The sequence below is a fragment of the Salvelinus namaycush genome, chromosome 31, assembly GCF_016432855.1.
Source record: "Salvelinus namaycush isolate Seneca chromosome 31, SaNama_1.0, whole genome shotgun sequence".
NCBI classification, from domain to species: domain Eukaryota; kingdom Metazoa; phylum Chordata; class Actinopteri; order Salmoniformes; family Salmonidae; genus Salvelinus; species Salvelinus namaycush.
The window spans coordinates 9,535,835-9,548,118 of NC_052337.1; the positions used below are offsets into that span (position 1 = coordinate 9,535,835).

At 41.6% G+C, this 12,284-nt stretch overlaps 1 protein-coding gene across 1 annotated transcript; it reads left to right on the plus strand.

The window, feature by feature from the left end:
* The first annotated feature begins 402 nt into the window (after positions 1-402).
* LOC120026193 (probable global transcription activator SNF2L2) lies at positions 403-6,408 on the plus strand. Its single transcript, XM_038971018.1, has 6 exons — positions 403-525; positions 3,327-3,556; positions 3,980-4,085; positions 5,587-5,688; positions 5,837-5,975; positions 6,269-6,408. The coding sequence occupies exons 1-6, from the start codon at positions 403-405 to the stop codon at positions 6,406-6,408; spliced, it is 840 nt and encodes a 279-aa protein (XP_038826946.1).
* The last annotated feature ends 5,876 nt before the right edge of the window (positions 6,409-12,284 follow it).

Consider the following 12,284-nt stretch of genomic DNA (forward strand, 5'->3'; position numbering starts at 1 on the left):
CCCTCCCCCGACCACACACTCAGCCTCCACACAGAGTCTAATCCCCACATGCTGAAACGTAATGCAAAAATCGTTCATGAAAAAAAAATGGGCCCGATAACTTTAACAGGATCGGGGGAAAAAAAGCGTCTGGCAACAGTCGATATTAAAACATGCAGAGGCAGACGAGCTTGGGGCCTTACTGAGAGGAATGAGACTGCAGCAGAGGGGAGAGGAGAGGGAGAGCTGCCTACTGCAGCCTGCCTGCCACACAGAGTCAGAGACAGATGACTACTACTATTATCACATGTTATTTTCCCCCGCTCAGCTACCCGTTGATTTGTGTATGAAAACCTAGCGCTTTTCTTTTACTCCTGCATGCTTGCCCCCCTTCTGGGTTTCTGCTTTTCGAGTGATCAGCTGATGAAGAGGCTAGCAGCTCGCCGCTATGCTGGCTTGCTAATTCTCTCCCCTCCAGCTGCAGCCGCAGCCCATCCAGCTACAACCCATTCTGATCCACAGAGTCAGACTGCAGACTGCAGCCAGGTAAATATTTTGTCCTTCCTTCTTTCATTGTCTTCCTTCATTCGCCCTCGCTTCCTCTCTTTATTCTGAGGATAGGATTCAGCCAGGCTGCATCGCACAGACCGGCACAGAGGGAGAGAGGGAGACAGGAGAGAGAGCGTGTGCGTGAGTGTCTGTCTGTCTGTGTAAGTGTGTGCAGTGTCTGTGTGAGCGGGAGAGGAAGTGAGTGTGTAGGTGTGAGCTGTAACAGATGAGGGGGTATCGTCTGCCAGTCGAGGAGGGGAAGGAAGAGGCAGGCTTGTTTGGTGATGATGGTACAAGCATAGAGCAACACACACACACACACACACACACACACACACACACACACACACACACACACACACACACACACACACACACACACACACACACACACACACACACACACACACACACACACACACACACACACAGGGTGTTTAGCTGTTTTGTCCGTCTTTTAGGATTACTCTGTATACCATTGCATTCCACTGTAGCCGTGTAGAGAAGGCTTTATAATGATAACCTTAAAGCTGACCGATTATCCGCATGATGTCTTTTGTTGTCCTTTTTACTGTTCTTGTTGCGCTCGATCATTCTCTTTTGTTCATGCTTTTCTCGCTCTCGCGTGTGTGTGTGTGTGTGTGTGTGTGTGTGTGTGTGTGTGTACATGTGTTTATTAGTGTACGTGTGTGGAAGTGTACATGCATATTCCACCGTTGGTAATGTCATACAGATCCTTCGTCATTGATGATGGTTATTAGGCCACTTTCGATATGGTCCCCCAGGGTGTGTTTGTCTGTGTGTGTCTGTGCTTATGGTGAGAGGGAGGGGGTTGACTGATCGTATATGCATTCATAAGCACAGATGACATATTTGTTTAAATATACAGTTACATGCACTTTCATCTCTGTTTCCTTGTAGATTTTCACATTCTAATACAATATAATATGACGTGGGTGTGCACTATTTTGGCTGCATTTCTGTATGGTTCATACATCAATATTCCGTTCAGATTGGAGTGCATTCCTCAGTCTCTGCTGAATGTGAACACATATTCACACCCTCTCTCTCTTTCTCTCCCCCTTTCTGTCTCCCTCTCTCTCTCCCTCCCTCTCTCTCTCCCTCTCCCTGCCAGCCTGGACAAGTAATACTGCATGCATACGTCTACGTTTTAATTGCCTTTGTGTAAAATACAGCAGTTGCTTGCTGCAGACATTTGCAGCTATGAGAGATTAAAATAAGATAGACACCACCACGGTGCATTTCCACTGAGGATTTACCCCATTGTTTTGCCTCAGACTTTAGTGTTTCCACCTCCACGGCCTGGTTCCTGGGCCATGGCCTCAGTGGACCTGCTTTGACTTGGGACCAAGGCAAGGCCGCTGGGGCTTTTCGGGCAGCATTTACATAACATTGGCTAACTGCGAACATGGGTTTACACCTTCCACAGTTAACACCTTCTCACAAAGCAATTGATCTGTATTTAACCCTTTTTTTTAGGCACTAAAGTACTTCCATATATACTTAAATTTTTTAAAACTGGTACCAGGCTGCCTTCAGACAAGTCTTGTGAGGCTTGTGGGTGTCCTAGAGCAAAATATGTACGTGTTCGTTTGAGTCCCACCTTTCCATGGTTGGGTCATATTAGTGTATAGACCAAACTGTTCGGACGCTCCAGACAGAAATGAGCAGATCTTCGGTAATGACTTGTAAGGGTCCTATCTTTCCATAGAGGGGTCATATTTTTTTAGGCCAAACCGTTCAGAGGCTACAGACATTTTCGTGAGAAGACCGATTTTCGGGATGTCTCCTGGTATAATAATCACAGCAAAATGCTGAAGGGGAAGAGCACATGCAAAAAAAACATATCTCTAGCGTAAACAGATTGAGTTCTATGGGGATTTTTCAATTATGCTAATGGGATTTCTGTGGGGTGCAGACATCGACTCTAGGTTAATGAATAATTTAATAGTGAAATCAATAATCTATGCACATTTAGTTCATTCTTTGAAGTAGTTTTTGGAAGAGGCTGTTGAATTGTTTTTCAAGGTCAAACTTTGACTGTCTAAATCGTTAAGTCATCTAACTGCTAGACTTTCTTCAGAGAGGAGATCAATTGAACAGCTATTTAAGAACCACTAAGCTGTCAGGAGTTACAGGGGTCAAATCACTGTCAAGAGCACAGTTGTTTCTTATCCCATCCCCAAACTTATTTCCAAATCCCTCTTTGGTCCTATCGCATTTACAATTTATTGGGCCAATCTTTCTCCTCTTGAATAAGAAGAGAACTTGTACACAACACTGATTAATGTGTGTAAATTCTCTCTCCACTCAAATATTTGTTAATGTACTGTATATTCCGGGCGGCAGGTAGCCTAGATGTGGGCGGCAGGTAGCCTAGCGCTTAAGAGCGTTGGGCCAGTAACCGGAAGGTTGCTGGTTCAAATCCCGGTGCCGGCAATGTGGAGAAATCTGCTGTTCTGCCCAATTAACCCCCAACAACAGCAGCTCCCCGGGCACTGATGACATCGATTAAGGCTGCCCCCTGCACCTGTTTGATTCAGACGGGTTGGGTTAAATGCGGAATAACATTTCAGTTAAATGCATTCAGTAGTGCAACTGATTAGGTATCCCCTTTCCCACTTCCAGCAGCTTGTGCATTCCTATATCCATCCTTTGTTTTCTGTGGTTCCCAGGAAGTGTAGATGTTCCAAGTAACAGCTAATTGAGATCCAAATAAACAAACAAATCCACTCCCGTTCTTTTCTTCCTCCTCCTTGACCTCCCCACATGTGGAGGAGAACGGGGCCTTGGAGGACATGGAGGAGGACATCAGCCTAAAGAAACGGAAAGGTGATCACCATGGCGACAAAGACTCTGAGTCCCGAGACTCCGGCCAGGAGGCTGGAGGTGAAAAGGTCAAGAAACGCCGAGGTAGACCTCCGGCAGAGAAACTGCCCCCCAACCCTCCCGAGCTCACCAAGCAGCTTAACACACTGGTGGACATGGTTATCAACTACAGAGACGGGTGAGATTACCAGGGAGAATTGGGGGCGCTGTGGTAATTATGTATTAATGGGTAATGCAATTATATCCACACAGTATTAATTAACTACTTATTACCGATGTGTAGATATGAAGGGCAATGGTGTTTGATGTCAGACCATGCAGGGAATGGTTAGACATGAATTACTTATATTTTGTGCCTCTATTTCACAGTGTGAGCATTGTGTTGCAGAAATGATGAGACAGATAGGACTGGCCCTGACTTCTAAAATAGCATGTTTTCTTTCAAATTGTTTAGTTGCACTTGATTAGTCTTGCCTGGAACAATGGAACTAAATCTGGCCAATATGCCACTCCAGGGAGTCTCAATCAAACGCTCGAAGCATTTGAAACAAAATAAATACTATTGTTTGTTGGTAACAGTGCCTGTGCATACTAATTCCAGGTTGGGCCGTCAGATCAGCAAAGGCTTCGTTCAGCTGCCTTCCAGGAAGGAGGTGCCAGAGTACTACGAGTTGATCCGCAAGCCTGTGGACTTCAGGAGGATCAGGGTAGGCTCTGCGGACCATCTACACTACATCTATAGGCACAGCACCAACCCACCCAAATCTTCCCACATACCGATTCAGCTCAGCACCAACCCTCAGCCTTTCAGCCTACTGGTGGCTCACCACTAACCCACCAACTGATCTGCTCTTCCCCCAAATCTTCCCACATACCAACTGGACCCAGGCTCGCAGTCATAGATAGCAGCATTAACCTTTCGTCTGTCTAACTGTCCTTCCACAACCCTGTGGTTGTCATTAACAAATTAATATACAGCATCTGAGCAAACCTTTCTGTTGATGTTGACTTCAGGTACTTTACTGAACAAAAATAGAAACACAATATGTAAAGTGTTGGTCCCATGTATCATGAGCTGATATAAAATATCCCAAAAATGTTCCATACTCACAAAAAGCTTATTTCTCTCAAATTTGGTGCACAAATTTGTTTATTTCCTTATTAGTGAACAGTTCTCATTTTCCAAGATAATCTGACAGGAGTGGCATATCAAGAAGCTGATTAAACAGCACGATCAGTATGAAGGTGCACCTTATGCTTGGGACAATAAAAGGCCACTATAAAATGTACACAATGCCACCGATGTCTTAAGTTTTGAGAGAGCGTGCAATTGGCATGCTAACTGCAGGAATGACCACCAGAGCTGTTGCCAGAGAATTTAATGTTAATTTCTCTAACATAAGCTGCCTCCAACCTCGTTTTAGAGAATTTTGCAGTACGTCCAACCGGCCTCACTACTACAAACCAGTGTATAGAGTTGTGTGGGCGAGTGGTTTGCTAATGTCAACGTTGTGAACAGAGTGCCCCATGGTGACGGTGGGGTTATGGTATGTGCAGGCATAAGCTACAGACAACGAACACAATTGCATGTTATCAATGACAAATTGAATGCAATACCATGACGAGATTCTGAGGTCCATTGTCGTGCCATTCATCCGCCACCATCACCTCATGTTTCAGCATGATAATGTACGGCCCCATGTTGCAAGTATCTGTACACAACTCCTGGAAGCTGAAAATGGCGTGCATACTCACCAGACATGTCACCCATTGAGCATGTTTGGGACGCTCTGGATCGACGTGTACGACAGCGTGTTCCAGTTCCCGCCAATACCCAGCAGCATCGCACAGCCACTGAAGAAGAGAGGGACACCATTCCACAGGTCACAATCAACAGCCTGATCAACTCTATGTGAAGGAGATGTGTTGCGCTGCATGATGCAAATGGTGGTCACACCAGATACTGACTGGTTTTCTGATCCACGCCCCTACCTGTAACCAACAGATGCATATCTGTATTCCCAGTCATCTGAAATCCGTAGATTAGGGCCTAATGCATTTATTTCAATTGACTGATTTCCTTATACGAACTGTAACTCAGTAACATCTTAGAAATTGTTGCATGTTGCATTTATATTTTGTTCAGTATAATATGCATTGTATTTATGTGAGAGTACATGTTTTCTGTCCATGTGTGTTTTTTTGTAGGAGCGTGTGCGCAATCACAAGTACCGGGGTGTGGGAGATCTGGAGAAGGACATCATACTACTGTGTCACAATGCCCAGACCTTCAACTTGGAGGGATCTCAGGTATGCCTCGGGGATGTGATCTAGGCCCGCTGGAGTTCACACCACTGCCTACCGTTTCTACATGAAATCCACATGCCATGATGCCCCCAGCTCTTGATTCGGTGGCTAATTTGGTTCATGTTATGTTATATGTGTGTGTTTGCTTTAGATATTTGAGGACTCAATCGTTCTCAAGTCTGTGTTTGAGAGTGCACGACAGAGGATCGTCATTGACGATGAGGAGAAAAAGGACAGCACTGCCATCTGTGACGATGGAGGTCGAGACAATCAGTTTGGTTCATCAGAAGGTGAGAGATCCAACCTTTGTGATCTCAAAATAAACTGTTTGAATGACACATTCTTTTAAAAACCCAATAGGAAGATCAAGATGATGCAGTTCAGTTAACAATGAGAAGATAATTTTCACTTTTACACACCCAAACCATTGTGAGTCTTATGAAGCATTATAATTATTTAGATTTTTGAATAGCTTGAAAGGATTTATTTTCTCAAAGAGCAATGACAGAACAAACTATTATATGGTTGTCATTATAAAAAGGATATGCGATATGTTGTTCCTTTCTCAATCCTCTCTTTTCAGTGAAAACGGTGACAAAGCAGGTGAAACAGAGGATGAAGAAAGAGGAGCGGAGCAGAAAGATGAAGGTCAAGAAGACAGTCTACAGTGATGTAGACAGCGATGAGGATCTGGAGGACAATAGAGCTAAAGATGAGGGTTGACCTGGAGGACCAATGCTAGTTAATTTATCCTCTTTCTTTCTCTCCGCTGTCACTGCAGCATATTAGTTCTCACCTTGATAAAGATTTGTCTCATCTCAAGTCAAGAAGGCTACTCAAAGAAAGGAATTTACATACCTAATGATGTTGGTCCTCAAGTAATTCATGCAGCCTTAAAATGTCTTGTCTCTTTACTATTATTTTGCCTTTTTGTTTTTTGGGATTTTATGGTGTTGCTCTCTTGGTCCTCATATGGAAGCTATTGTGTGTATCCTTAATGCTTAACCAGAGGATATCTCCACCCTCTTTTTTCATGAATTGTTTTTGTATTTGAAAATGTTATTACTGTATGTGTGAAATGCCTTCATATGTCTTGGAGCATGATGATGTATTTCTGCTAAGACGGAGACCGCCCTCAGAGAGTGGCGCATGTTGATGACATCAATATATGTTGTGTTACAGGTGTGGCAGATGGCAGAAAATGGTTGGTCAGTTCTTCAATATGACTAGGATGGACACTACTGGATTGTTTCAAATCTCAAAATGTGTGGATTTAAAATGAAATATGATTCTGTAATAAAACTCCAAATAGGAGAATTGTATTTGAACAATATTGTGTGTTCTAAATGACCTGACCACCAACATTGATTTCATACTTAGTTAGCAGATGTAAACAGATAAAGTTGTACTGTTTCAGCTGTACGTTTTATCTTGTATACTCATGGGCTTCTTGTGTTATTTTTCATCTTTTTCAGTTTGGTTTAGAGTGGCAACTGCCAAGTCCCAGGTGACAAACAAGGAGGAAATAGATCTTCCAGCTGGAGACTGTAGGGATTTGTGTTGAGGTATTTTGTGTTTCTCTCTCTTGGCAAGACTGAAAGTTGTCATCCTATTCCTATAAAGACGGTCGGTCCTTGGCAGAACATTTCAACAACCAACGATCAATTCTGGCAAGAAGTTTGTGTGCAAGTTGCTACAGTTCTTCTATACTAATCATGCGTTGTGTAAAAAAAGCAATACATCAGTCAGTGTAGCCAGCAGAAACATATTCTATAGCCCACAGACTGATTATATGGATATTCTTGTATTGTTTAAAGTAACTGTCCAGTGAAAATCTCCCTTTTAAAAGTTCATAGTTTGTTATTAAGTCATGCCCAAATTATGTTGTTGACTCATCCTATACTCCTATTGGTGGCCAAAGCATAAATTAGAGAAAACACACCTCAAACTTGTATCTCAAACAGACTGTACAAAAAAATGCTTGGTCTTTCCGGGTAGAATACGGTCTCATACTCCTTAGGAGAATGAGCTGGCCAATCAGCGGTCTACTCTCATGAATATTTTTTATGACCAATATACACCCACACTATTCCAATGCAGAAAAGCAGCTTTTTAACATACCGTTTTTTGGAAGGAAAACGATTTCACTCACAAGTGACTGACCGCCTTCATTCTCTCTTGTGTAACAACATTTGAAATAGTGTTTTTGACAATAGATAAAAGCAGAGACACAGACCTACAGAATGGTATATCATACACTGCATTTGAGGAACAATGGGAAAGTAATTCTGCTTTGAAAGTTGATAAACTTGTAACCTCACTTTTGAGATAATGGCCTTTGAATATTTTGGTACCTACTGGAGAGCTCTTCTTTGTCTCCACATCGTTCACACACTCTTAAGCTTTAGCCCTACCCGTCTCTAAAGGTTGATCCTAGCATTCTGTCCTAACAACAGCAGTCAAGCACCCAAGCTAACTGGCTAACGTTGGCTAGCTTGCTAGCTACTTCCAGACACAAATGAGAGAACAGCTCACTGACCATTTTACTCTCCCTAGCAGAGCTAGTCAGGCTGTTTTATGTTATCCACAGCGTTGGTGACTGCAACTGTGCTGCAACTGTAAATTCGTCACTTATTCAGCGCTCTGGCACACTCAGATGAGAGTGCTCTGAAATCGGAATAGATAGCCAGAGCTTTCAACAGTTGCCGCAGTGACATTCTATTGAAATGGTAGCTAGGTAAACAATGAACCATCATCCCAACTCAATACATTACTACCCTAAATGAATCTGCAGGTACAGTTGAAGTCGGAAGTTTACATACAGCTGGGCCAAATACATTTAATCTCAGTTTTTCACAATTCCTGACATTTAATCCTAGTAAACATTCTCTCTCAGGTCAGTTAGGATCACCACTTTATTTTAAGAAAGTGAAATGCCAGAATAATAGAGAGAAGGATTTATTTCAGCTTTAATTTATTTGATCACATTCCCAGTGGGTCAGAAGTTTACATACACTCAATTAATATTTGGTAGCATTGCCTTTAAATTGTTTAACTTGGGTCAAATGTTTCGGGTAGCCTTCCACAAGCTTCCCACAATAAGTTGGGAGAAGTGTAACTGAGTCAGGTTTGTAGGCCTACTTGGTCGCACATGCTTTTTCAGGTCTGCCCACACGTTTTCTATAGCATTGAGGTCAGGGCTTTGTGATGGCCACTCCAATACCTTGACTTTGTTGTCCTTAAGCCATTTTGCCACAACTTTGGAAGTATGCTTGGAGTCATTGTCCATTTGGAAGACCCATTTGCGACCAAGCTTTAACTTCCTGACTGATGTCTTGAGATGTTGCTTCAATATATCCATATAATTTTCTTCCCTCATGATGCCATCTATTTTGTGAAGTGCACCAGTCTCTCCTGCAGCAAAGCAACCCCACAACATGATGCTGCTACCCCCATGCTTCACGGTTGGGATGGTGTTCTTCGGCTTGCAAGCCTCCCCCTTTTCCCTCCAAACATAACGATGGTCATTATGGCCAAACAGTTCTATTTTTGTTTCATCAGACCAGAGGACATTTCTCCAAAAAGTATGATCTTTGTCCCCATGTGCAGTTGCAAACCATAGTCTGGCTTTTTATGGCGGTTTTGGAGCAGTGGCTTCTTACTTGCTGAGCGGCCTTTCAGGTTATGTCGATATAGGACTCGTTTTACTGTGGATATAGATACTTTTGTACCTGTTTCCTCCAGCATCTTCACAAGGTCCTTTGCTGTTGTTCTGGGATTGATTTGCACTTTTCGCACTGAAGTACGTTAATCTCTAGGAGGCAGAACGTGTCTCCTTCCTGAGCGGTATGACGGCTGCATGGTCCCATGGTGTTTACACTTGCGTACTATTGTTTATACAGATGAACGTGGTACCTTCAGGCGTTTGGAAATTGCTCCCAAGGATGAACCAGACTTATGGAGGTCTACAATTTTTTTTCTGAGGTCTTGGCTGATTTCTTTTGATTTTCCCATGGTGTCAAGCAAAGAGGCACTGAGTTTGAAGGTAGGCCTTGAAATACATCCACAGGTACACCTCCAATTGACTCAAATTATGTCAATTAGCCTATCAGAAGCTTCTAAAGCCATGACATAATTTTCTGGAATCTTTCAAGCTGTTTAAAGGCACAGTCAACTTAATGCATGCAAAACTCTGACTCACTGAAATTGTGATACAGTGAATTTTAATTGAAATTATATGTCTGTTAACAATTATTAGGAAAATGACTTGTGTCATGCACAAAGTAGATGTCCTAACCGACTTACCAAAACTATAGTTTGTTAACAAGAAATTTGTGGAGTGGTTGAAAAACGAGTTTTAATGACCCCAACCTAAGTGTATGTAAACTTCTGACTTCAACTGTAGCTAACCAACCAGGTTCAGTGTTTGCTAGCTAACATTAGGCTATAATTAGCAAAGCAAATGGCTCTGAGAAACAAATAATATTACTACACAGATCATACATGTAACGTTAGCTAGCTGACCTAACAACAGCAGTCAAGCAGCCAAGCTAACTGGCTAACGTTGGATAGCTTGCTAGCTACTTCCAAACACAAATGAGAGAACAGCTCACTGTCCATTTTACTTGCCCTATTGAAATGAATACATGCATAGTGGAGTCTTTTGTTAAGACATGTAGCTAGCTAGCTAAACATTTAACCATAATCCCAACTCATGACGTTACTACCCTGCATGAATATGCAGGTAGCTAATCAACCAGGTTCAATGTTATCTAGCTAACATTAGGCTATAACTAGCAAAGCAAATGGCTCTGAAATACAAATAATAAGATCATACACATAACTTTTGCTAGCGAGCCAGCCAGCGAACATTAGCTAGCTTGCTAACAGTACACTTTAACTTGAAATGAAATTGACTTTCTGTCAAAATTAGAAATGTGTAATATCTGAAAATGTTGCTAGCTAGACTATCTTACCCGTATACATCATGGATGAACGCTTCTCTCTGTCACGGACGCCATGGTTTCCCTAATTTGAAGATAAAATCAAATCAAAATTGATTGGTCACATACACATGGTTAGCAGATGTTATTGCGAGTGTAGCGAAATGCTTGTGTTTCTTATTCCGACAGCATACCAATATCTAACAAGTAATCTAACAATTCCACAACAACTACCTAATACACACACATCTAAGGAAAGGGATGGAATAAGAATATATACTTATAAATACATGGATGAGCAATAATCTAGAGACAGGTGTCTTCTCCATCTCCTTAGTTATCAAACTCTAATTCCACTGATTTCAAAACTACAGAAAGTGGAGAGCAACACTTATGCAGTTCTACTACACAATATATATATTAATAAAAGATGAGTTAGACAGGATTACCTACACATTCTGACCAACTCAAATAGACAGAAGCGTGTTACATGGCAGGCCAATCCGAACTAATTTCTCGGCATGTCCAGCCTCATTATCTCAGCCAATCAAGGCTAGCGGGAAGGTTGCTGTCTTGTTCTGTGGCTAAACCAACTAGGCTCGTAATTGAACAGGTTTATTCATATTACAGATGCTATAGAAGTTTGTTATTATGAAAGTTCACATGTTCCAGAAGGCATTTCTGCAAAAAAACGCATTTTGAGAAACAAAAAAGTTTATGCTCAAATGGCTCTCCTGTGAAGTAGTGACCTGCGACATGTACCTAGTTTCCTGAAACGAGTCACATATTGTAATTAATCATAGGTCATATTTCATAGAAATCTGGAAACACTGGACACTTACTTTACTTTTTAGATACACGAAAGGTTTGCTGAGACACAAGGAGAAAGAGGTCATTGTTCATTACTCATTATTGTGCTTATCACTCTTTTGAAAGTAGGATAATGCTGTAGCGATGCACTTAGCCATCCGCTACACTTGTATAGTCTCAGCCAGGAGAAGGGAGAAAGGTAAGTGAAGTGTATCTATTATATGCCACTCTCTCCCAGAACCACTTATGACGTGATGAAAAATGTGTCTGAATTGCTTGCATCACTTTTTCTCTCTGAAACAATGATGAATTCATTATGCAAGGAGTAGATTTTGACATGGTATGAAATCTGAATCTGAATGACTGTATTCTGTTCGGTTTTGTGATATGAAAGTCTGTTTACAACAATGTCGTTTACAGAGTACAATACACATAGAATCAATCAGAAGAGGACTAAAACATATTCAGTCTTAAATTAACTTATTCATAATTCATTTAATTTGAGTGAGTGGTTTTGTTTCAATATCCTAAACCACATTTTCTTTGCACGTACTACAGCTCTCTGAGTAAGTAATGGGTTTAGTGAGTAATTTACCTGAAAATAGTTTTTTTTTTAAAAAATTTTTTAAATGGCTGCTGGGAAATTCCTTTTCCCCATCAAACAAATGGGTTTGTACCAAAACTCTAGTTCTGAATTACTAATCGACCCCTAGCCTGTATTACTATGATTCCCGTGTCCACCCGTACATAGATTGTATATATGCATGATTTTAAGTTGCTTTGGATAAAAATGTCTGCTAAATGGCATATTTTATATTATTGAGGAGGATTGGATAGGTATAAGCA

Coding starts and splice junctions, on each gene's coding strand:
- LOC120026193 (XM_038971018.1), top strand. CDS start 403: ATGAAGAGGCTAGCAGCTCGCCGCTATGCTGGCTTGCTAATTCTCTCC. Junction 526..3,326: donor AGACTGCAGACTGCAGCCAG/GTAAATATTTTG, acceptor CCACATGTGGAG/GAGAACGGGGCCTTGGAGGA. Junction 5,976..6,268: donor TCAGTTTGGTTCATCAGAAG/GTGAGAGATCCA, acceptor CTCTCTTTTCAG/TGAAAACGGTGACAAAGCAG.